This window comes from Macaca thibetana, chromosome 6 (genome assembly GCF_024542745.1).
Source record: "Macaca thibetana thibetana isolate TM-01 chromosome 6, ASM2454274v1, whole genome shotgun sequence".
Taxonomy (NCBI): domain Eukaryota; kingdom Metazoa; phylum Chordata; class Mammalia; order Primates; family Cercopithecidae; genus Macaca; species Macaca thibetana.
In genome coordinates, this window is record NC_065583.1 from 114,043,757 (window position 1) to 114,069,819 (window position 26,063).

At 39.4% G+C, this 26,063-nt stretch overlaps 1 protein-coding gene across 4 annotated transcripts in view; it reads left to right on the forward strand.

Annotated features, from left to right (window-relative positions):
* Nucleotides 1-26,063, forward strand: part of SGTB (small glutamine rich tetratricopeptide repeat co-chaperone beta) — a 59,770-nt gene that overhangs the window by 20,708 nt on the left and 12,999 nt on the right. For 3 of the 4 annotated variants that reach the window (XM_050793777.1, XM_050793779.1, XM_050793778.1), the window contains exons 5-8: nt 44-143; nt 18,560-18,664; nt 24,525-24,663; nt 24,763-24,825. In XM_050793777.1, the coding sequence (XP_050649734.1) occupies nt 44-143; nt 18,560-18,664; nt 24,525-24,663; nt 24,763-24,825 (407 nt within the window). The remainder of the gene's footprint in view (nt 1-43; nt 144-18,559; nt 18,665-24,524; nt 24,664-24,762; nt 24,826-26,063) is intronic. The other variant, XM_050793780.1, reaches the window with a different exon arrangement.

Genomic DNA, 26,063 nt, shown 5'->3' on the forward strand with positions numbered 1-26,063 from the left:
ATGTATATTATACTTACTGTACATACTGGTTACTTTATTTTAGGCAATAACCACATGAAAGAAGAAAATTATGCTGCTGCAGTGGATTGTTACACACAGGCAATAGAATTGGATTCCAATAATGCGGTTTACTATTGCAACAGGTAAACTAGCACTATTGTGGCAGGTTTACAATTCTTGAACATTTACATTAATAGCTTTGAAGGACAATGCAAATCTTATTTATTTAGAAAATTTTGGAAGTTCAGCAAAATATAAAGAAGGAAGAAAAATTAAACTTATAAACTTACCATTCAGAGGCAACCACTGTTATTAATCTGTTAGCATATTTTGTCTTACATAAATTTATTCATTTTTATTTTTAATTTTTATTTTTTTTGGGGACGTGGTCTCACTCAGTCACCCAGGCTGGAGTGCAATGGCATGATCTCGGCTCACTGCAACCTCTGCCTCCTGAGTTCAAGTGATTCTCCCACCTCAGTCTCTGCTGGGACACCAGGTGGACAGGTGCACACCACCTTTTTTTTTTTTTTTTTTTTTTTTTGGTAGAGATGGGGTTTCACTGTTCATGTTGGCCAGGCTGGTCCTGAACTCCTGACTTCAAGTGATCCACCTGCCTTGGCCTCCGAAAGTGCTGGAATTACAGGCATGAGCCACCACACTCGGCCAGTTTATTCATTTTTAGATTCACCTTTGTTCACTGGGCTTATCAAAAATATGTCCTTATTTTATTGCAATCTTTCATAAGCATTATTTAAATGGTTACAAATTAGTCTCTATTACTACTGCTTATTATTTTTTATATTTCCAGCACCTATTGTTGTGGCTAGCAAAGAAGTACTCAGCAAGGGTTATTTCTGAATAAGGAGATAGACATACCTTAGTTTACTTACCTATTGACCTACTGGTGGACATTGAAGTTGCTTCCATTTTTTTTCAATATTAACATATAAAGCTGCAATGAACATCTGTTGTTTCTAAAATATTTTTCATGCTTTAGATTTTCTGGACTTTGGATTTATCCCTGGAAATGCACTTAGTAGGTCTAGAAGTGCAAATTATTTTTAAAATTGTTGATGCAAATTACAAAATTGTCCCACCTTCTTTGAAAATATTTTGAAAAGTCTCCCTAGGAATGTATCTGTTTTGGCTACGCCCTTGATCAGCACTAAGTATGCAAATGATTAATTATTGCTAATTTAATCTTGTTTTCATATTAATTGTTCTAATTTATATTTAAGTACTGGTGAGGTTGGATCTTTTTCAAATGTTGGCCATTTTTGTTTGTTTTTTCCTAAATTTTCTATTTATATCTTCTATAGACTGAATGTTTCTATCCCCTCAAAATTCATATGCTAATGTGAATTTTAAGCCCAATCTCCAATGTCATGGTATTTGGAGGTGGGACCTTTGGAAGGTGATTTAGGTCATGAAAGGAGGATTAATACCTTTATGAAAGAGACTCTGGAGAGCTCCCCTGTCCCTCTTGCCATGTGAGGACACAGCAGGAGGAGTACCCATACCAGTTCTTAGCTTGTTTGACCCCAGACTTCTTTCTTCCTCTTTCTTGGCTCTGTCCTTTTTAACATGGGTCTGACCCCTATAGGCTGCATTTCCCAGGCTCCTTTACCATCTGGCTTTTGTATGGGTTCAGCCATGGAGGTTACTGGGCAGGAGACTGGAGGGCAGAAAGAAGAGAGAAGTCTAGGTATTTCTTTCTGCTTTTTTGTTTTATTTTATTTTTTAACATCATGGTGTATATTCAGCAGGGGCTACTTCTCATCCTTGTCTTCCTACTTCTACCCGACACACATACTGCGCTCCTGGTCTTTGCCAGGTGACCTTTGGTATTGGACTTTGTACTTCGTCCTTCAGTCTTATTTTTCATTTCATTTAAATTTTATCATCTCAAGTCTGTTTTGGTTACTGGCATTACTATTTTAACCCATTTGAAACTTGTTATGACGGCCTTATCACCTTTTATTTTATAGTAGGTTCTTAGGTTTGAAAGAGATCTTTAAGTTAACTCAGTCCAATGTTTCATAAACTCATTATTATCATATTTAGGGTAGTCACACCCTTCTGAGACAGCACTCTTCCCCTGCCTTTTGTGGTTATATTTGTTAGAAAGGTCTTCCTTATATTGACACTGAATTTGTTTTCCTGTAGCTCCTGTAGCTTCTGTCAGTTGGTTTTACTTAAGGTTAGTTCCAGAATAATTACGATTTTTTTTTTTTGAGACGGAGTCTTGCTCTAACGCCCAGGCTGGAGTGCAGTGGCAGGATCTTGGCTCACTGCAACCTCTGCCTCCCAGGTTCAAGTGATTCTCCGGTCTCAGCTTCCCGGGTAGCTGGGACTACAGACATGGGCCACCAGGCCCAGCTAATTTTTAATAGAGACAGGGTTTCACCATGTTGGGCAGGCTGGTGTTGAACTCCTGACCTCAAGTGATCTACCTGCCTCAGCCTCCCGAAGTGCTCGGATTACAAGTCTGAGCAACCACGCCTAGCCATAATTCTTCTTTTCCTTTTCTTTTTCTTTTTTTTTTTTTGTGAGACGGAGTCTCACTCTGTCGCCCAGGTTGGAGTGCAATGGCGCAATCTTGGCTCACTGCAAGCTCCGCCTCCCAGGTTCACGCCATTCTTCTGCCTCAGCCTCCCGAGTAACTGGGACTACAGGCGCCCGCCACCACGCCCGGCTAGTTTTTTGTATTTTTGTAGTAGAGACGGGGTTTCACCATGTTAGCCAGGATGGTCTCAATCTCCTGACCTCGTGATCCGCCCGCCTTGGCCTCCCAAAGTGCTGAGATTTCAGGCGTGAGCCACCGCCCCCCATCGCCGATTCTTCTTTTTCATGATAGTACCTTACATTTTAAAATGTGCTACCGTGTTCACTTTTGTTTTCTCCACATTCAATGTTTGAAGTTTCTTCTGTTATATTTCAGGTAGTACAGCTTTTAAGTCCTGTACCTTCTCTTGAAACTTGTTCCAGTTTACCTGTGTGTGTTAGATATAGTTCCCAGAAGATAACACAGTATACCTGGCATTAGCCTAACTAGACCAACAGTCTTGTAAGGCTCTAATTTAACCCACTTTCTAGATAACATGGCTGTATATCAGCTTATTCTAGCATTATTTGTTAAGTTCATATTTTGCTTTTGGTATATTACGGCCGTCTTTTTTCATAGATTCTATCGTATAACTCAATCGTATATATATTTGACAGGTTTTTACCAAATAGCTGCTATGCACTAATACTGCCACTGGAGAAACAATTGCTTGCTTATACTTAAATGCAGGCTCTTACGTTTTGCCCCTATCAAATTCTATCTTGTTATAAGCTCCTATTCATTTGTCTTTTAAAGCTTTTTTGATAAGTAATCTGTAAAGTAATTAATGAATTTGCTCTTACTTCTGTTTTCATGTCATCCACAAACTTGAGAAGAGTACCATATCTTGAGAGTACCATATCAATAACAAGTTGACTGGGTGCAGTGGCTCATGCCTGTAATCCAAGCACTTTGGAAGGCTGAGGCGGACGGATCACTTGAGGTCTGGAGTTCCTGGCCATTGTGGTGAAATCCTGTCTCTACTAAAAAGTAAACAAAAACCAAACAAACAAGTCAACTAGTGGAACTATAATAGAGAAGTGGTTAAGAGCAGGGATTCTGAACCCAGACTCTTTTAAAAATATATATATATATTTCAGTAGCTTTGGGGGTATATGTGGTTTTTGGTTATATGGTTGAATTGTATAGTGGTGAAGTCTGAGATTTTAGTGAAACCATCACCTGAGTAGTGTACATTGTACCCAACATGTAGTTTTTTTTATCTCATCTCCCTCCTATCCTTCCACTTCTGAGTCTTCAGAGTACATTATACCACTCTGTATGCCTTTGTGTACCAATAGCTTAGCTCCTACTTATAAGTGAGAACACACAGCATTTGGTTTTCCATTCCTGAGTTACTTCACTTACAGTTATGATCTCCAGCTCCATCCAAGTTGCTGCAAAAGATATCATCTTGTTCTTTTTCTGTGGCTGAGTAGTATTCCATAGTATATACATATATACCACATTTTCTTTATCCACTCATTGGCCAATGAGCCCTTAGTTGGTTCTACATCTTTGCAATTATGAATTGTCCTGCAATAAACATATGCGTGCAGGTGTCTTTTGGATATAATGACTTTTTTTCCTTTGAGTGGGATTCCTGGATCGAATGGTAGATCTACTTTTAATTCTTTAAGAAATCTCCACACTGTTTTCCATATAGGTTGTACTAATTTACATTTCCACTAGCAGTGTATAAGTATTCCCTCTTCACCACATCCATGCCAACATCTGTTGTTTTTTGACTTTCTAATAATGGCTATTCTTGCAAGAGTAAGGTGGTATCTCATTGTGGTTTCAATTTGCATTTCCCTGATAATTAGTGATTGAGCATTTTTTCATACGTTTGGCCATTTGTTTAACTTTGAGAAATGTCTATTCATGTTATTTGCCCACTTTTTGATGGGTTAATTTGTTTGTTTGTTTGTTTGTTTTTCTGATTTGTTTGAGTTTTTGTAGATTCTACTTATTAGTTCTTTGTTGGATGCACAGTTTGCAAATATTTTCTCCCATTCTGTGGGCTGTCAGTTTACTCTGATGATTATTTCTTTTGCTGTACAGAAGCCTTTCAGTTTAATTAGGTCTCACTTATTTATTTTTGATGGGTCCAGACTCTTTGGATTCTAATTTCTGGCTCTGTCACTTACTACCTGTGTGACCTTGAGCAAAGTTCCTAGTGCATCTATGCCTTGGTTTCCCTATCTGTAAAATGTGGGTAATAATAGTATTTACCTCATAAGGTTGTTATGGAGATCAAGCAGTATAGTACATTTGATGCATTTCAAGTCAACTTGCAGCCATCAATATACATCCTCCTTAAGTACTTAGCATGCATATCATTTTTTGGGGGTAAAGTTTACATACAAAAAACGCATAAATCTTAACTGTACTTTCACGGAGTTTTGACAAATACATACACCCGTGTAACCTAAAATTCTATCAAGATATTGAAAATTACCATCACTAGCAAGGCATGGTGGTGGGTGCCTGTAATCCCAGCTACCATCAGATGTCCAGGAAGTTCCTTAAACCCCTTCATAGTCTGTTGCCTACAATACTCACCAGAGGTAACCACTGTTTTGATAGATTAGATTCATTTCCTCTAGAGTTTCATATGAAAGAAGTCATACATATTTTTTGTGCAAAACTTTATTTGCTCAGCATAATGGTTTTGAGATTCAGCCATGTCGTGGCATGTATTAGTTCATTCTTTTTTATTGATCAATAATATTCTATGGTTTGAATATATCAGTTTGCTTAGCTATTTTCCTATCTATGGCCACTTGGGCTGCTTCTAGTTAAAACAATTTTTAAAAAATGTTGTCCAGATTTTATAGTTATTATTTGTGGGAGGTCGTATCCTTAAGAAGTTTAGTTGGCCTCACTAGAGAACTTCATTTTCTTCTTCACACACATAAAAATTCCTTTATTAATCATCAGTGTAGCTCTCCAAAATAGAAAATCCAAATAATTTGTAGAGAATGAATCCTCTTAGCTGTGGTTTGATGGTTAAGTTTTATTATGTATAATCAGATTAATTTATATAATGTTTTAATGTTTTAGCATATGCAGTCTTGAAATAAATACTTAAGAGTGTCATGAAATGTTGTAACCAGATACAAATATGATCACAAAATTTCTTATTTGTAGAGCACAATAAGCCATATACTTTTAGGTGTAAATATGGAAAATGTGAGCCTACAAAGTTTATTTTTGATGAGAATAGTCTTATATCCACCAGTGCTGTATTAGAAGAAATTCTTGGCAATACCTGTGCTTGCTTTTTATTTAATTTTTGTAAAACTGAAATCAATAATTATGCTTCTCCTTTGAACTTAAATCATGTCTTTTTCCCTGAAAAGTGCAGTAAAAGAGCATGCTATTTAATATTAAATAATCAGAAAAGTTTCTATATTTAATGTAAGTACTAAACAAAGCTTTAGGATCACTTTGGTTTTATTGAGACTCTAGTAACTATAAATATCCTGTAATCTTGCCAACTATCTCTGCCATTTTTCTTTGCCAACTGGCTGCAAATTGGAAGCTCAGAATAGCCAATCTAAATCTTCATTTTAAATTCATTTTCACAATTTTATTACCAATCAAAATATTTTTTACATACTCAACTCACTAGGATGAACTAATGTTTACTTTTTATAGAACTGACTTTTTAATATGTTAGAAAATGATCATCGGGCACATTTCTTAAGCATAACTCTTTCTTTTCTAGTACTTGTCTTCTATTTTGGCCTTTTAGGATCCTATGATGCTTTAGGCTCCACTGTGATAAAAGGAAAACCTGAATCCTTCCTTGTAAACATATCATGTAGTTTTGCTTTTTGAGTATACTTCTAGCACTTGACACAATGTGTAACATTTATGTAGGTTTGTCATATGTTTTATCATATGCTTATCATATTTTCTGCCTTATATGCATATTTGTTTTATTTCTTCAGGTGAACGGCGGAGATTGGCACTTGTATCTATTTGTATCCCCTATAGCACCTTATACTGTGCTTTGTAGGAGTTCAGCCAATTTTTGTACTATGAAGTGTATAAAAGATACTGAAGCAAGCAGCCATTCACATTAACCCTTGTATACATAAAACAACAAATGATTGAGTATAGGTCTAAAACACCACCAAACTCTCCATAATATGAAATGAACAACAGTTTTGGATGTCTTCTGTCTCTACACAAACACGACGTTCTCATTTCTTTTGTACTTCAGTGCTGAGTACTTTACCCATAGTAAGCTCATGCTTCAGGGGTGGATAGATGGTTGAATGGCTTAAGGCAATAAAAGACAGGAGAGAGAGAGAGAGCATGATGGAGGGAATTTGGAAGGCCTCTCAGGTGATGGAGAACTGGAGTCAGATTTGAAGGAGTGATAGAACTTGGATAGGCAGAGGAGAGGGGAAGGCATTTCAGATTGAAGAGCTTAGTATAAAAGGCACAATCAAGAAGCATCAGGCCATTGTAATAAGAAATGCTAGTGACAGCACGTAGCCATGTGAACCCTGAGAAAGATGGGAACAGAAGCCTCATTATTTCACATTTTGTTTCCTCCTCCTCTGTGAGCAGCATGTGGTCAGTCAATTCACTGGGATTTGAGCTTGTCGTTGAATCTCAGTTCTGCACTTACTAGCTACATGACCTTGGGCAGTCACTGTATCCTTTTAAGCCTCAGTTTCCTCACTTGTAAAATAAGGATATTATCCACTTCAAAGGGTAGTTGTGAGGAGTGATAATAGGTACAAAGTTCCCAGCATAGTCCTAGATTTGCAACATTTGTTTCTTTCAAAAACAAGATAAGGCTTCTTTAGTTGTAGGAATAGATTTTTTGCCATGATTTATTTATGCATGATGTGAGAAATGTGAAGTAGCTTGATTTTTTTCTGCCTTTCTATAAAAATAGAACATAAATCATATTCATGCTTTTGTTTCTAATAAGGCAAAGAAAGCAAGGGTGCCTGAAAACATGTGACTCTGACTGTACTATTCCACTGAAATTTCATTAGTTATGCCCTGATAACCAGACAACAGAGGCAGAGAGCACAGACCACATTGTTATTCAGTTCAGACATTGGCATGTTTCACTTCATCTTCCAGAAGATTCAAATATAGCCTGTCTTCTCTTTCTTTTCCTGGCCTCTGAGGCTCAGACGCCTCTCCTGTTCCTTTTGTGAGCTGCACAAATCTGCTTTCACCCTAACTTGCAGTTTGTGATCCAAAGCTGTTAAGATTGAAACACAGTCCCCCTCCTTCCTCACACCCACTCTTCTCTCTGAGTCTGATCCTCCCTGCTTATTTCTTATCTTATTGTCAGAATCTGAAGCCAGATTTCAGGGTGTCTTTCTGTTTCCATTTTCCATACACCTCCCAAATAGCTAATTTATTTCCTGCTCCCTTAGTCCAGGTTCTTAACTTTGGTTGAACTAGTGCAATAGGGACGTGAAAATGGCATTCCATTTCTACTTGCATTCCCCACTCCTGTCTTCTGCCAAAAGGTTTTTTTCTAAGATGTGAAATTGATCATCTAATGCTTGCTTTCTGTTCAGTAGTTCCAAAATACCTACAGGATCCAATTTAAGCTCCTCAACGTGACGCATAAGATCTTTTCTAATCTAGGCTCTTTCTTTTCTCTTAACTTTATTATCTTCACTTTTCCTCCTACCCTTTTCCTCTTCTCTCTACTACCTGTGCACATGTAATACGAAACTTACTGATTTCTTAAAAATACCATGTTGGGACATCTCTCCATGCTTTGTATGTGCTTCCCCCTGTGCCTAGAATATTTCCTACCTTATCTAATTGGTCAACTGCTAGTCATCCTTCAAAACCCATTAGGCTTTGGGAGGCTGAGGTGGGTGAATCACCTGAGGTCAGGAGTTCGAGGCCAGCCTGGCCAGCATGGTGAAACCCCCGTCTCCACTAAAAATACAAAAAATTAGCTGGGTGTGGTGGTGCCTGTTTGTAATCCCAGCTACTCTAGAGGCTGAGGTAGGAGAATTGCTTGAATCTGGGAGGTGGAGGTTGCAGTGAGCCAGTGGCGCCACTGCACTCCTGCCTGAGCCACAAGAGCGAAACTCCATCTCAGAAAACAAAAGACAAAAAAACCCTGTTAGGTGTTGCTTCTTTTGGGAAGACTTTCTTAATATCTTTTTTTTCCCTCTGTCACCCAGGCTGGAGTGCAGTAGCATGATCTCAACTCACTGCACCCTCTGCCTCCCAGGTTCAAGCAGTTTTCCTGCCTTAGCCTCCTGAGTAGCTGGGACTACAGGCGCCCACCACCACGCTCGACTAATTTTTTTGTATTTTTAGTAGAGACGGGGTTTCACTATGTTGGCCAGGCTGGTCTCAGACTCCTGACCTCAGGTGATCCACCCGCCTCGGTCTCCCAAAGTGCTGGGATTACAGGTGGGAGCCACTGCATCCGGGCTTCTTAGTATCTTTTCCTCCCAACCTCCTGACCATGCCCCTATGCCCTTCCCCTCCACGTCCAGTGGAGTGGTGCTGTCCAATATGGTAGCTCCCAACCACATGTGGTGATTTCAGTATAAATTAATTAAAATGTAATACAATTAAAAATTGTATTAGCAGTTCCTCAGTTGCATTAGCATATTTCAAATGCTCATTACTCACATGTGGCTAGGTGCTACTGTATTGGATAGTACAGAAACAGAACTTTTCTATTGCAGAAAGTTCTGTTAGACAGCTTGGCATAGGGTTAGCCACACCTTTCTCTGTGTTGCCTCTTCCTTTTATACTTCCAGTTTTGCATTTATTATAGTATTTGTTTATTTGCATATCTGTTTCCCTATTAGACTAGGAAAGGTTGAAGGGCAGGGAGATATTCTCTTCATCTCTGTATAGTGGTTTCGAGTTCAGTGTCTAGCATATTATAGGTATTCCACAAACATCAGCTGAGTTGGTTCAGTGAATTTTAGAAGGGAAAGTTGTCTCTACCTGATGACTTCTAATGATGAAACAGTGATATGGCAGTGTGTATGTGTGTCTATTTTCTCAAAAAAACAAATTTAAACCTATTAGTTATTGAGAGAGAATAGTATGATGAACATATCTCTCTATATGTATGTTCATCATAGAATCAATGGTAGTTAACATTTTGCCATGTTTACTTCCTCACTCTTTCCCTCCCTCCCTCCCTCCCTCCCTCCCTCCCTTCTTTCCATCCTTCCTTCCTTCCTTCCCTTTCTCCTTCCTTCCTTTCCTTCCTTCCTTTCTTCCTTCCTTCCTTCCCTCCCTCTCTCCTTCCTTCCTTCCTTTCTTCCTTCCTTCCTTCCCTCCCTCTCTCCTTCCTTCCTTCTTTCCTTCCTTCCTTCCTTCCTTCCTTCCTTCCTTCCTTCCTTCCTTCCTTCCTTCCTTCCTCCCTTCCTTCCCTTCCTTCCTTCCCTCCCTCCTTCCCTCCCTTTCTTTTTCTCCTTTCTTCCTTCCCTCCCTCCCTCCTTCCCTCCTCCTCCTTCCTCCCTCCCTCCCCTTCCTTCCTTCCTTCCTTCCTTCCTTCCTTCCTTCCTTCCTTCCTTCCTTCTCCCTCTCTCCTTCCTTCCTTCCTTCCTTCCTTTCCTTCCCTCTCTCCTTCCTTCCTTCCTTCCTTCCCTCCCTCTCTCCTTCCTTCCTTCCTTCCTTCCTTCCCTTCCTTCCTTCCCTCCCTCCTTCCCTCCCTTTCTTTTTCTCCTTTCTTCCTTCCCTCCCTCCCTCCTTCCCTCCTTCCTTCCTCCCTTCCTTCCTTCCTTCCTTCTTCCACCCTTCCCTTCCCTCCCCTCCCCTGCCTTCCCTTCTCTTTCTCTCCTTCCTTCCTTCCTTCCTTCCTTCCTTCCTTCCTTCCTTCCTTCCTTCCTTCCTTCCTTCCTTTCTTTCTTTTTTCTTTCTTTCTTTCTTTCTTTCTTTCTTTCTTTCTTTCTTTCTTTCTTTCTTTCTTTCTTTCTTTCTTTCTTTCTTTTCTTTCTCTCTTTCTGTCTTATCTTTCTCCTTCCTTCCTTCCTTTCTTCCTTCTCTCTCTCTCTTTCTCTCTCTCTTTTCCTTCCTTCCTTCCTTCCTTCCTTCCTTCCTTCCTTCCTTCCTTCCTTCCTTCCTTCATCCCTCCCTCCTTCCCTTCCTGTCCCATCCCATCCTTCTCTCACTCTCTCACCCAGCCTGTAGTGCAATGGCAGCTCACTGCAACCTCTGCCTCCCAGGTTCAAGCAAGTCTTTTTTTTTTTTTTTTTTTTTTTGAGACGGAGTCTCACGCTGTTGCCCAGGCTGGAGTGCAGTGGCGCGATCTCGGCTCACTGCAAGCTCCGCCTCCCGGGTTCCCGCCATTCTCCTGCCTCAGCCTCCTGAGTAGCTGGGACTACAGGCGCCCGCCACCGCGCCCGGCTAATTTTTTTGTATTTTTTTAGTAGAGACGGGGTTTCACTGTGGTCTCGATCTCCTGACCTTGTGATCCGCCCGCCTCGGCCTCCCAAAGTGCTGGGATTACAGGCTTGAGCCACCGCGCCCGGCCTCAAGCAAGTCTTGTGCGTCAGTCTCCTGAGTAGCGGGGACCACAGGACACCCAGCTAATTTTTGTATTTTTAGAGTTGACAGGATTTCACTATGTTGGCCAGGCTTTCTGAAACTCCTGGCCTCAAGTGATTCACCCACCTCGGCCTCCCAAAGTGTTGGGATTACAGGCATGAGCCACTGCACCTGGCCTCTCTTTGTCTTTCTTTTGGGGTATATGGAGGGGTGTGTATATGCCTATATACAAATATATAAAATTTTCTTTCTCATCCCAAATACTTCAACTATATCTCCCAAGAACAGGGATGTACTTCATATAATTATCATACCATTTACATGTAAGAAAATTAGTATTAATACTGAAATCTTTCCATTTGTCCCCAAAATATCTTTTATAGCTATGTTTTTAATCCAGAATCCAACCCAGTTTCTTGCATTGTATTTTGTTATGCCACTTTAGTCTCTTTTAATCTAAAAAGTATCCCTGACTTTTTTGATTGATTGTTTTTCATGACATAAACATTTTTGAAGAGTTCAGGCCAATTGTCTTATAGAATGAGCCATATTCTGGATTTATGTAGTGCTTCCTCATGATTTAAATTTAAGTTAAATTTTGTTATAAAGCCTACAAAAATAATTATGTGTACCACTTATTGCATTATGTTAGGAGGCACATATTTTCAGACTGTCCCATTACTGGTGACTCTTAAGTTTGATATCTTAAGGTGATGACCATCAGATCTATTATTCCTTTTGTAATTTATAAGTAATCTGTAGGGTTTGGTGATATGAATAAAAAATTATTTCCTAACAAACTTTTATTAAATGTTTTATCATCTATTCATGATCTTTCTCCTTATCATTAATACCATATCATTAATACGTTGATAGTTGCAAAATGATGATTTTCCTAATTTTATCATTTCCTTTACATATATTTCCTCACATATTTCTATAAAGAAGAGCTTTCCTCTCTTCCTTTTTCAGCTTTCTCCCTCTTCCTCACTGCAGCTTTTTTGACTGTCATTTGAATATTCATTTGGACTCATTAATTTTTTAAAAAGTCACTATTCAATATGTTATAATGAGTTATTTTTGATTCTTAAATTATCCCACGTTTGGCTAATGAGAGCACCTTTAAACTGGTCGATGTATCCTTTTATGTAACTTCATTTTTAAAAAACACTTTCTTAGCCAGGCACAGTGGCTCATCGCCTGTAATCCCAGCACTTTGAGAGGCTGAGGCCAGCGGATCACATGAGGTCAGGAGTTTGAGACCAGCCTGATCAACATGGTGAAACAACCGTCTCTACTAAAAATACAAAAAATAGCTGGGCGTGGCACTGCACTCCAGCCTGGGAGACAGAGCAAGACTATCTCAAAAACAAACAAACAAACAAACAAACAAAAACCAAAAACCAAAAAACCAACCACTTTCTTGCTTTCTGAGACAATAAGACATTCCAGATTTGCTTTGTACTTTCCCTGTTGTATCCCTGAGCTCAACTATTTCTCCAAGGAAGCTCTGACCTTTTCAGTGGAGGATGGTATTTAGAAACCAAGATGGAGTTGCAGGACATGATCATTGCTACTAAGGTCTTATTGCTTCTAGGTCTTTTCAGTGGACGGAGCTAGGAAACTGATTTTTTGAAAAGTTATCAGTTTATACAGATGCCTTCCATTCACATTCTAGCATCACAGAATTCTCCCTCATATTCCTCCATTTTATATTTTTATCTTCCTTCTCCCAGGGTGAAAACCCTTCTTCCACCACCACCAGTAGCTTTACTCATTTGCTGTATCTTTCAGTATCCTTCAGTTGGTCTTATAAGCTAATATTACACCACTAGCAGGCCTGGTATGTAAACTTCAGGATTTCTTTGCAGTTTTTCTTTTGTCTTTGAATGCATCTCAGTAATCATATATACTCAGAATACTGTGCTCAAAAATGATTTGAATTGTTTTTGATATGCAATTAGGATCAATTGTTTCTGTTTTATTTAGTTTGAAGGTTTGCTTTTTCATCTTTTTGAAGTCTTACTCCCATTTCTATCCCATCTACCCCATTCTCACCCATCCCCAATAGGATGAGAGGGAGACTTCTAATGTAGGTTTAACTTCTGAACCTTGTAAGTTTTTTACATAAAATTAAATTTGAAAGGGTGATTAGTAAAAATAATGCCTCTCTCTATCCTTAATGATCTGATTTGCCTTGTGTTTAATATTTAATATTAAATTAATATTGATATTTAATATTAATGTTCTACATCAGCTTTCTTTTTTGTTGTTTCAGTTCTCCTGTTTGTCTTTTTCTGTCCTTTTAACTTCAACCTGTGTATGATTATGTTTTAAGTGATATATTTTGTATCCAAGTTGAGAATCTGAGTTTTGTCTGATAAATTTGAATTGTTTTCTGCTACCTTTTTTTTTGTGGGGTGGGGAGGACAGACTCTTGCTTTGTCACTCAGGCTAAAGTACAATGGCATAAACATGGCTCACTGCAGCCTCAACCTCCTGGGCTCAAGTGATCCTCCTGTCTCAGTCTCCCGAGTAGCTGAGACTACAGGTGTACACTACTACAACTGGGTAATTTTTAAATTTTTCGTAGACACAGGGTCTGACTGTGTTGTCCAAGGTGGTCTCAAACTCCTGGACTCAGGTTATCCTCTTGGCCTTGGCCTCCCACAGTGTTGGGATGACAGGCATGAGCCACTGCACCCGGCTCTTTTTAAGCATTCTCTTTCTTGGCTGCTTCTTTCCTCCCCTACTTCCCTCCCTTCTATTGTTTTGATTTTTTTTCTTTCTTTCTAATTATTTGAAAGTTACACATCCTATAGCTCTTCTTCTAATGGTTATTCTTGTCCTGCTGTTACTTTGTAGTGAGTATTAAGTCGGAGAAACTCATACACTTTTTCACATGAACTACCAAAACTGGTTTGTTGAACTCTATACTTTCACGTCTTAATTTTTTAAAACTGAAGCAAAGGACTATGTGTTTATTTTTAAATAAATATTAACATTTTTATAATTAGTCTGAGAAGTAAGGGCCTCAGTCATGCTATATGAAGAAAGATTGACAGAAAACTAGACCTAGAAAACGAGCCCTAAAACCACATTTTCTCTGTAGTCTGCCAGACTTCTCCTCACCCTCCATGGCCCCACTAGAATCTAAGTGCTATTAAGGACAGGAATATTATTTTGCTTATTGCTGTATCCATTATTCTTAGAAAAGTGTGCATTCTCTGGCCTTCAATAGATATATTAGTTGAATGAATTAAGTAGAAATATTTAGAGAAGAACAAATGGAGTAGTGTAGCTTTACTCCCTCGCTGTATCTTTCAGTATCCTTCAGGGCAGGAGACATTATGGAAACTTTGAGTTGAAAGATTTGCATATCAAACAATAATCATACTTGTGTTATTGTTCCTGGTCATTTTAGAAGAGTTTTTTTGGTAGATATGATATAGCAAGTGTTAACAGATCACATAAATGGTCCTTGATTGCTCTGAGATTCTGTGCAAAGTAGATGGAATAGTTGTCATCCTTAATTTACAGTCAGATTTAGGTACACAGATAAGTGTTTTTACTTTAGATTTGCTAGATAATCTTAATATATGGTAATATGTGTACCTGTAGAATGACTAGTATTTTGGGAAGGCATGAATATGCATTTATTAAAGATAAATTTTAACTAAACAAAGAAATACAATTAAAAGGCTGGGCATGGTGGCTCACGCCTGTAATCCCAGCACTTTGGGAGGCCGAGGCAGGCGGATCACAAGGTCAGGAGATCGAAACCATCCTGGCTAACATGTTGGAACCCCACCTCTACTAAAAATACAAAAAACTAGCTGGGCATGGTGGTGGGCACCTGTAATCCTAGCTACTCGGGAGGCTGAGGCAGGAGAATGGTGTGAACCTGAGAGGCGGAGCTTGCAGTGAGCCGAGATTTCGCCACTGCACTCCAGCCTGGGCAACAGAGCAAGACTCCGCCTCAAAAAAAAAAAAGAAAAGAAAAGAAATACAATTAAAAATAGTTAACATTAAATCCTGAATCTAGCCATATATTAACCACTTAAAATACAATCCATATGGTATTATTGTTCTCTTTAAAAACTTTTGCTATGTAACATTACAGATGCTCAGAATATGCTAAGTCCTATGTATTATGTATAGAGGAGTCGTTTTCTGATTATATTTTAAAAATTGCTAATCAGATATCTAAAGGCAAGTATTGCCTTTCACTTTCCTGAAGGTGTTTAGCAAGTGTTTAGGAACAGATTTGTTGTTTTTTCAAAACCACGTAGTTCTTTCTCTGAATTCCCTTTTCAAAACTTTCTCTTTCCATCCTCCCATGAGCCCTTTTACCCTTCTTGCATGTTTCTGTGCATATGTGCAGACACATACACTGATTAGAAAGTGCGACTCTTGACAGAAAAGGATGAGATTGAGGCATTCTATAAAACCACCGTTCGCAGATGTCCAGAATCAGATATCAGTGATAGATCAAACACTAGGCCTGTGAATTTGCAGATAGTATTGCCTTGCCTATGGAGTTAGATATAAGACCTGGACTTAGTATGTATCTCATGCTCCGTTTCTGGACAAGTTTTCTTTCTTCCGGTGGCTCTGCTTATTATATATAATAAAATTATTTTTAAAATCTGTCTCAAAGCTTAGTCCGTTAACTCCTTTTCTCTCAATAAATGTTAATTCTTAGATGAAATTTGGTTTAGCCATTTTGTAATCCCAGATTCAACTTCCTGGCCTGGCACGGTGGCTCACGCCTGTAATCGCAGCATTTGGGGAGGCCGAGGTGCGCGGATCACTTGAGGTCAGGAGTTCAAGATCAGCCTGGCCAACAGGGCGAAACCCTGTCTCTACTAAAAATACAAAAATTAGCAGGGCATGGTGGCACACACCTGTAATCTCAGCTACTTGGGGGTTTGAGGTAGGAGAATCGCTTGAACCTGAGAGATAGAGGTTGCAGCGAGCCGAGATTGCGCCACTGCCCTCCAGCCTGGGCGACAAAGCAAGACTCTGTCTCAAAAAAACAAACACAACAACAATAATAAAAAACCTCCTGAGTTGGTAGGATTCCATTGTCATTCAGTTAATTGTTTGCATTACTTCACTCTCTGAAATGTTCTCCTTCAAGCAACCGGGCAGAATAGACAAGAACATTTGAGGCCTCTGAGGGACCTTCCTGGCTTTATGGATTAAAATCACGTGTGGACAAGAGCTTTCTATAGTGGTAGAGAAAGGAGCTTGCTCTGAGGCAATGTCTCATTCCTATTGTTACTGTGACACAAAGTTTTGTCTTGAAAGTACTGTGGCTTAGAAGGCCAAACTGGGCATAAATACGAGTTTTCTTGAAATCTCCTTTTTGGGAGTATGTATCTATGTGTCACCCATGGAAGTATATAAACTTTGCAAGGTTGGTCTCTTAACATTTTCTCTGAGTTAAGCTACTCTAAAAGAAAGATCTGTACTAGTCTGGAAGGTTGTGCTCCGTACACAGTGTAACTTTAATGAATGCGTATTGACCTGGAATCCTTACATTGGATGGGAAAAAGTCAGTGATCCATACTCACATGTTGTTAATCTGCTTTGTGGAAGCTAGGCTATGATGGGAATTTCTCAGCATTTCCTGTTAATCAGAACTAAACTCCTATTTTTTCTCCTTTTCTTCCCACTAAATGTGCTTAATTAGAACTAAACTTCTATTTCTTCTCCTTTTCTTCTCACTAAACGTGCTTAATTTTAGTGAAATTTTAGTAGGTTTATATTCCCAGGTTCAACTTCCAGAATTGGCAGTATTTTTTTTTAGCTTCTTCTATCCAGGGTTGGTTTTACATAACACATTCTGTTCGTCGATACCTAGCAAATAATTGATTTATTACTATGTACAGCTAGTATTTGTAGAGTATAATAATAAGCTAGATGTGATATAAAAGTAGTATTAGATAACCCTAATCTACAGTTTGATTGATAGGAGGAGATTAGAACATACTTAAGAATATTGAGGATCAGCAAGGATCCTCACTGATACTTGGAGATAGGTGGTGTTCTAATCAGCTTTATTGTTTTCATGTGTGCTTATTCGATTCCAGCTAGGTCCTTGAAAGATGTGACCTTTGACTAATTTCAAGGAAGAGAGATGGTTTACTGGGTGGTTAAACAAAAAGATTGTTTTTAAGGACAATTAAAACAACTAACATGGGCCCGGGTGCGGTGACTAACACCTGTAATCCTAGCTCTTAGGGAGGCAGAGGCGGGAGGATAGCTTGAGCCCAGGGGTTCAAGACCTGCCTGGGCAGGATAACAAGACTCTGTTCTCCACAAAAAGGAAAAAAACAAAACAAAACAAAAGAAAAAAACAAATATGGGTAAAGAAAGAAGAATAGAGGCAGCAAAAACAAGAGTAGTGCTTCTGACATTGCAATGGGAGAGGAACATGAGGTCAGAGACCTTGGGTTAGCATGAGACTTTTGTCTGTAGACTGAAGAACATGAAGGAGCCTCAGTTCATTTCTGGACTTGCAAGCAAAATTTTCAGAAAGTGCCTCTTTACCTTAATTAATAGAAAGGGTACCAGGTCTTGGAGTTACAGTGGTAGAGGCAGAGGTGCTGTGCAGCATAGCATTCTCCTTTGTAGTTGTGAGAAATTGAAGAAGTGGTCACCACACCTTGGCCCTCCTTGGTGCAAGAAACTTCTATTTCTTGGTTTCTGGCACCCCACTTTGACTTCTGAGCATCCATCTTAGTGCTTCTCTTCTCCTTTCCTGTTTCTCCTCTGAGCTGTTTCTTCCTATTTGGAAACGTTATTGAGGAGAGGTCACAATTGTAGGGATTTTGATCTAGGCAAGTGTTCTTTTTCCAAAGTTGGCTCTTCAACCTTTTGATGAGGGACAAGATCATGAGAACTTCTAGGAGACTGAAAGAAATAAAATCTAGTTGGCCTTAGAAATGAATGAATGAGAGAAAGTGCCAGGGGACTGGGATATCTCTTTTACTTGTACTTTAACCCTACTGTTAAAGTCATAATAGCACAACCCTCTGTGTAGCCATTCACAGCAATCACTCACTCTTTGTGCCTCCATAGTAGCCCAGATGTCCTAGCTTTTTCACTTTTCTGTTTGGACAAACTAGAAAGGGTATAAATGGGTAGACCAGTTGTATGACTTGCATATTTGTCCTTTCTATAGCAAAGCAAACAGTGAAAGGCAGCCTGCATACTTTTTTCTGCACAGAAGTTCCTGAGCTTTTTGTTTTGTTTTGTTTTCATTTTATTAAATAATTATCTTAGACAGTTTGACTTAGAAATTTAGTGGGAATGATCTACAAATTGGAGCAAGAAAAAGGTAGTGTTATTAGTACCTGAAAAATCTAAAATAGTGCCTTGGAAACTGCCTTTAATAAAATTCTCTTTTCTTTCTCTTAGGGCTGCTGCTCAGAGCAAATTAGGTCACTATACAGATGCGATAAAGGATTGTGAAAAAGCAATAGCAATTGATTCAAAGTACAGTAAGGCCTATGGGAGAATGGGGTAAGTTCTGGGAGAATGTTCCAAGTAGTACCATGTAGCATCAGTTATGCTGTCCTTAATGGCTTGGTTTTGAATTTCCTGCTTAATATTGTACCCTCTGAACTAAGAAGAAGATAAATAAAACATAAGGGAGGAAATGACTACAATTTCTGTGACTTGGAAGTGAGATGATTGATGACTGATTTGATTGTTGGAGAAAAATTATATAATCGTATTTAGTCGACTAATTTCATGTCCATGACCACAAATCTCAGATGAGCACTCAATATTGCAGACAATTCTATTCTATTTCCTTCTATAGTCACCTTTCCACTCTCTGATGTGACTCTTTCATACCTCTTCCTCTCCCTTCAAATTTCCACTACTCCCTCTATGATGACTCTCAACTGACACAATTGCCTTACACTTAATTGAGAAGAAAATGATTTGAAGAAAAACAACTCATTTTCCTCCTTGCAAATCCATCAGTCTACCTACATTTATATCTACACAGAATGCCTTTTTTTCATGTTAAAATGGAAGCATTCTGGCTGAGCATGGTGACTCATGCCTATAATCCCAGCACTTTGGAAGGCCAAGGCAGGCAGATCACCTGAGGTCAGGAGTTCAAGACCAGCCTGGCCAACATGGTGAAACCCCGTCTCTACTAAAAATGCAAAAATTAGCCAGGCATGGTGGTGAGCACCTGCAGTCCCAGCTATTGGGGAGGCTGAGGCAGGAGAATCGCTTGAACCTGGGAGGCAGAGGTTGCAGTGAGCTGAGATAGAGCCACTGCATTCCAGTCTGGGTGACAGATTGAGACTCTGTCTCAAAAAAAAAAAAAAAAAAAAAAGGCGCATTCTTACTTAAGACCATTGCCTCCACTCTTGCTTTAAGATCTCATCCCCTTGTACCTTCTCCACAACTTTGCAACTATTACAACCCCCTTCATTTTCTACAACATTAGTTCTTCCATCTCTAATAGATGATAATGCCTGGCATGTGATAAGTTCGTAAAAAATCATTCACTGAGCCAGGTGCGGTGGCTCACACCTGTAATCCCAGCACTTTGGGAGGCCAAGGTGGGAGAAATGCTTGAACCCCATCTCTATAAAATACAAAAATTATCCAGGAGTGGTGGTGTACACCTGTAGTCCCAGCTACTTGGGAGGCTGAGGTGGGAGGATTACTTGAGTCTGGGAAGTCGGGGCTGCAGTGAGCTGTGATCATGTCACTGCATTCCAGCCTGGGTGACAGAGTGAGACCCTGTCTCAAAAAAAAAAGAAAAAAAATCATTAGTTGGACCCATCCCTTTGCCCAGTGTTCCCCTCCAGCCACCATCCCACTTCTCAATTCCTCGTTCTATGACCCTGATGGTTATCTGTACTTGCTGTTTTATCTTTGTCATCTCTTATTCCCTCTCCAGCTCACTCCAGTAGGGCTTCTGTTCTCTGTCACTATGGTGCTTAATTTTATTTGTCAACTTGATTGGGCAAAGATGCCCAGATAGCTGGTAAAATATTATTTCTGGGTGTGTTTGTGAATGTGTTTCCAGAAGAGATTAGCATTTTTTTCTTTTTTTTTTTTGAAATGGAGTCTCACTCTGTCACCCAGGCTGGAGTACAGTGGTGCAGTCCTGGCTCACTGCAACCTCCACCTCCCGGGTTCAAGCGATTCTCCTACCTTCCGAGTAGCTGGGACTACAGGTGTGAGCCACCATGCCCCGCTAATTTTTGTATGAGATTAGCATTTGAATCGGTAGACTGAGTAAAGAAGATCACCTACACCAACATGGGTAAGCATCAGCCATTCCTTTGAGTGCCCAAATAGAACAAAAAAAATAGAGGAAGGGCAAATTTGCTGTCTCTGCTTGAGCTGGAGCATCCATCTTCTCCTGCTCTTGGACCTCAGCATTCCTCATTCTTAAGCCGTTGGACTTGGACCCGACTTACACTATCAGTTGTCCTGGTTCTGAAGTCTTTGGGTTTGGACTGGAATTATATCACTAATTTTACTGGGTCTCCAGCTTGCAGACAGCAGATGGTAGGACTTCCCAACCTCCATAATTGTGTGAGCCAGTCCATCACAAGAAATCTCTTCATATTTCTATGTGTGTGTATATATATATATATACACACACACACTATTGGTTCCCTTTCTCTTGAGAACCCTGAGTAATACAATCAGTCTACTGAGATAACTCTATTCAAGGTTGCCAGTTGTCTTTATTTTGCCTAGGCCAGTGTTCAGCTCTGTATCCTCACCATACACCGTCTTTTAGTATTTGGTGCAGTTAACTTATTCATTTATTTTTTCATAAGCCAACTTATTCATTTATTTATTGATTTATTTATTTAGAGATGGAGTTTCGCTCTTGTTGTCCAGGGTGGAGTGCAGTGGTGCAATCTTGGCTCACTGCAACCTCCTCCTCTTGGGTTCAAGTGATTCTTCTGCCTCAGCCTCCTGAATATCTGGGATTATAGGCGCCCACCACCACACCTGGCTAGTTTTTGTATTTTTAGTAGAGATGGGGTTTCACCATGTTGGCCAGGATGGTCACGAACTCCTGACCTCAGGTGATCCACCCACCTCTGCCTCCCAAAGTGCTGGGATTACAGGCGTGAGCCACCATGCCCGGCCGCTATTAACTTATTGTCAAAATACATTACTCTCTAGGATCCTGATGGCACACTTGCCCTGTTTCCCCTTCCACATTACTGGATGCTCTTTTCCAGCCTCCCTTGCTTGTTCTTCCTCTCTACCATCTCTAAACAATGCTGTATTTTAGGGTTGCATCCTCTGCTGCTGCTGTTTCTCTGTCTATTCTCTCTGCTCAGCTTATCCTGCTCCATGCTTTTAAAATTCATATACAGTTGATACTCATTATTTGCAGATTCTGTATTTATGAATTTGCCTACTTGCTAATTGATTTGTAATCTCCAAATCAATATTTACACTGCTTCTGTGGTCATTCATGGCATGCACAATTAGTGAAAATGTGTCTTCTGATGTTCCCGATCTCAGCTGAGGGTGAATAAGGTGCTGCTCTACCTTTTTGTTTCAACTCTCATGCTGAAATAGTCTATTTAGTGCTACGTTTTTGGTTTTTTTTTTGTGCCTTTTATTTGTGATTTAGCTGTTTACAGTGGCCCCCAAGTATAGCCTGAAGTGTTATCTAGTGTTCCTAAGTGCAAGAGGATTGTAATGTGCCTTATGGAGAAAATACGTTTATGAGACAAGCTTCATTCAGGCATGAGTTAGTGCCATTGGCTATGAGTTCAATGCTAATGAATAAAAAATATACATTAAATAAAGTTTCTTTAATCAGAAACACACATAAAAACAAGATTATATATTGATCAGTTGATGAAAATATGACTATTTACATATTTGCAGGAACCTAACTCTGTATTTTCCCTAGGAACAATTGTTCAGTTATTTGCTAATTCATTGTTCGTGGTGACTTTATAGAACAGGACTACTGTGAATAAGAATCAACTATATATATTATTGAATCTAAGTTATATTGTTTGAACTCCATACTCATATGTTCAACTACTTTTCAACTCTCTGATTGGATGCTTAATAGGTATTTTAAACTTAACATGTCCCAGACAGAACTCATGTTCCCTTCCAAAATCTTTCCAATCGCAATACATTGTACAATTATTTATCTCTCCCATGCACAAGTCAAAAGCCTGAGTCATCCTTCATTGTTATCACACCTGACATAAGTACTGATACTCTATCAGCAAGTCCTGTCAATTTTAGTTTCCATATATATCTTGAATCCAAGTGTTGATCACTATCTTGCATATAGCCCTAGTCCAAAGTACATCTCTTACCTAAGCTACTGCAATAGCTTCCTAACTGATCTCTCTGCCTCCTTTCTACACTTCTGCCCATGTAGATCCTCTACGTAGAAGCCAGAGTGAGCTTTCAAAAGCACAAATTATATCACGTGACTCCATTGCAACCAGAATAAAGTTCAAACTCCAAGCAATGGACCTGTATCATCTGGCACCCAACTGTTCTCTGACATCATCTCTCTGTGCTTTGTTTTCTGTGTTCCCTCCTCATCAGCCCTTGTCCTGTACCTTAAGAATACCAAGCTTGCATCTTTCTCAGGACCTTTCTGTTTACTGCTGTTTCCACTATAATGCTCCTCCCATATTTTCATGACTACTTTCTTTACATCCCTGAGATCTTTCCAATGTGGCTACTTTTTGAGCAGCTCTCCTATTCATTCTCTTCAATATTGCCCTTTTTATTTTCTTGCTTGTTGCCTGGTTGCCTGTCTTCCCCAGGTAGAATGAAATTTTCTTAAAGTCAGGAAACTTTATCTTTTTTTTTTTTTTTGAGATAGAGTTTCACTCTTGTTTTCCAGGCTGGAGTGCAATGGTGCAATCTTGGCTCAGAGCAACATCTACCTCCTGGGTTCAAGCAATTCTGCTGCCTCAGTCTCTCAAGAAGCTGGGATTACAGGCATGTGCCACCATGCCTGGCTAATTTTTTGTATTTAGTAGAGACAGGGTTTCACCATGTTTGTCAGGCCTGTCTCAAACTCCTGACCTTAAGTGATCCACCTGCCTCAGCTTCCCAAAGTGCTGGGATTATAGGCATGAGCCGCTATGCCTGGGCTAGGAATTTTATCTTTTTCATTGTGGAATCCTTGGTATCTTTAGACACTTTTTTTTTTTTTTTGAGACAGAGTCTCAGTCTGTCACCCAGGTTGGAGTGCAATGGCTCTAAATTGGCCCACTGCAACCTCCACCTCCTGGGTTCAAGCAATTCTCTTGCCTCAGCCTCCCTAGTAGCTGGGATTACAGGCATCTGCCACCATGCCTGGCTAATTTTTGTAGTTTTAGTAGAGACAGGGTTTCACCATATTGGCCAGGCTGGTCTCAAACTCCTGACCTCAAGTGATCCACCCACCTTGGCTTCCCAAAGTGCTGCTGGGATTAGAGACATGGGCCACTGCGCATAGCCAGGATCCTCTGTATCTTTAGATATTATTTTAATAATATTCTTATATATCATAGAGTTTCAATAAATAGTTACTGACTTTTGATTAACTGGGGACTCTGATAAAGTATCATACATGGTTGACTGGTAGAAAATGAATTAGGTTCCGATAAAGAGAAAAAGAGAAAAGAAAATAGTAATTTGTTTAAAACAAACCTAAAACAAACAGAAACCCCTAATACCATCTCACCATATATACAGTTATTGTTTAGTTCTGTAATAATTTTTCAATAAGTGAATTATAACTAGGTAAATATGAACATTAAAATTTAATAACTCTTTGACTTGTGCCTGGTATAATTTGTCATTTGAGTTGTAAAGGATGCTAATTTTACCTACCTCTTTTGATCAGGAATAGTTATCTGATAACTACAGCCCGTTTTCCTAATGGCAAATTGATATGTATTGTTGCTCTGTTAGGAAGAAGAAAGCATGTGGGCTATTTTGAAGCACAAATACAGTTTAGAGTCCTTAAAAATGGTGTTAGCATCATGGATTTTTGTGACCACAGGATTGTCAGCTCACATCTTTTGGAACTTACTCTAGGCATTTATAAAGCAAATTATTTTACATATTAGGCTTAAAAAATGGTAGAATAAGTAAGATAATCTCTAGCATTAAATTCATGATCTATAGGACAACCAGGTTGTCAGCAAGCAGAATGGCGAGAGTTCAAATGTATAGAATCTTAAGTTGGAGGGAATTTTACTCCTGTGAGCCATAGTACAGTGAATAAATTAAGTGTAATCTGGATTAGAATTGAATACCAAGAAAGACAGACGTTTGACGATGTTTGTGATATCCTGATGTTCTTTAATCATGTATCTCATATTCTTGTACTCTGTATTCCCTTCAGGCTGGCCCTCACTGCCATGAATAAATTTGAAGAAGCAGTTACAAGTTATCAAAAGGCATTAGATCTTGACCCTGAAAATGATTCCTATAAGTCAAATCTGAAAATAGCAGAACAGAAGTTAAGAGAGGTATCCAGTCCTGTAAGTTGTTAATGCCAAATGAGTGAAGTATTTTCTGTCACTCACAAGTTATTGTAATTGTAGTTGTTGGACTGATTCTCAGATATAATTGTTTTACAGACAGGAACTGGACTGAGCTTTGACATGGCTAGCTTGATAAACAATCCAGCCTTCATTAGTATGGTAAGTATACTTTCTTTTCTGCCTCTACTGGCCATGTTTTCCTTAGAGCTATGTAGCTATGCAATTTTTTTTTTAGAAACAAGTAAGTGAGATTTTGTGGTTGTAGTTGTAGTGGAGTGTTGATATAAGGCTATAGCAGGGTTTTTTTTTAAAATTTCCAACTTTTATTTCAAAGTGCAGGGGTACTTGTGTGGGATGTGCAAGTTTGTTACATAGGTAAAATGTGTGCCGTGGTAGTTTGCTGCACAGATCCTTCCATTACCCAGGTAGTAAGCCCAGCATCCATTAGCTATTCTTCCTGGTCCTTTCTCTCCTCCCATCCCCTGCCCTCCAACAGGCCCAGTGTGTGTTGTTCCCTTACGTGTGTCATTGTGTTCTCATCATTTGGCTCCCACTTGTAAGTGAGAACATGTGTTATTTGGTTTTCTTTTCCTGTGTTACTTTGTTAAGTAAAATGGTAAAATGGCCTCCAGCTCCATCCATGTCCCTGCGAGAGACGTGATCTTGTTTCTTGTTATGGCTGCATAGTATTCCATGGTGTGTATGTACCGCATTGCCTTTATCCAGTCTATCATTGATGGGCATTTGGGTTGATTCCATGTCTTTGCTATTGTGAATAGTGCTGCAGTGAACATACGTATGCATGTGTATTTGTTCTGTTAGAATGATTTCTGTTCCTTCGGGTGTATACCCAGTAATGCGATTGCTGGGTCGAATGGTATTTCTGCTTCTAGGTCTTTGAGGAATCACCACACTGTCTTCCACAATGGTTGAACTAATTTACATTTCCACCAACAGTATTAAAGCATTCCTTTTTCTCCACAACTTCACCAGCATCTGTTTTTGTTGTTGTTGTTGTTGTTGTTTGTTTTTTTTTGAGACGGAGTTTCACTCTCATCACCCAGTCTGGAGTACAATGGTGGGATCTTGGCTCACTGCAGCCTCCACCTCCTACGTTCAAGCAAATCTCCTGCCTCAGCCTCCTGAGTAGCTGGGATTATAGGTACCCACAACCACACCTGGCTAATTCTTGTATTTTCAGTAGAGATGGAGTTTCACCATGTTGACCAGGCTGGTCAAACTCCTGACCTCTGGTGATCCGCCCACCTCAGCCTCCCGAAGTGCTGGGATTACAGGCAGGAGCCACCACACCTGGCCTATTTTTGAGTTTTTAATAATAGTTGTTCTGACTTGTGTGGGATGGTATCTCATTGTGGTTTTGATTTGCATTTCTCTAA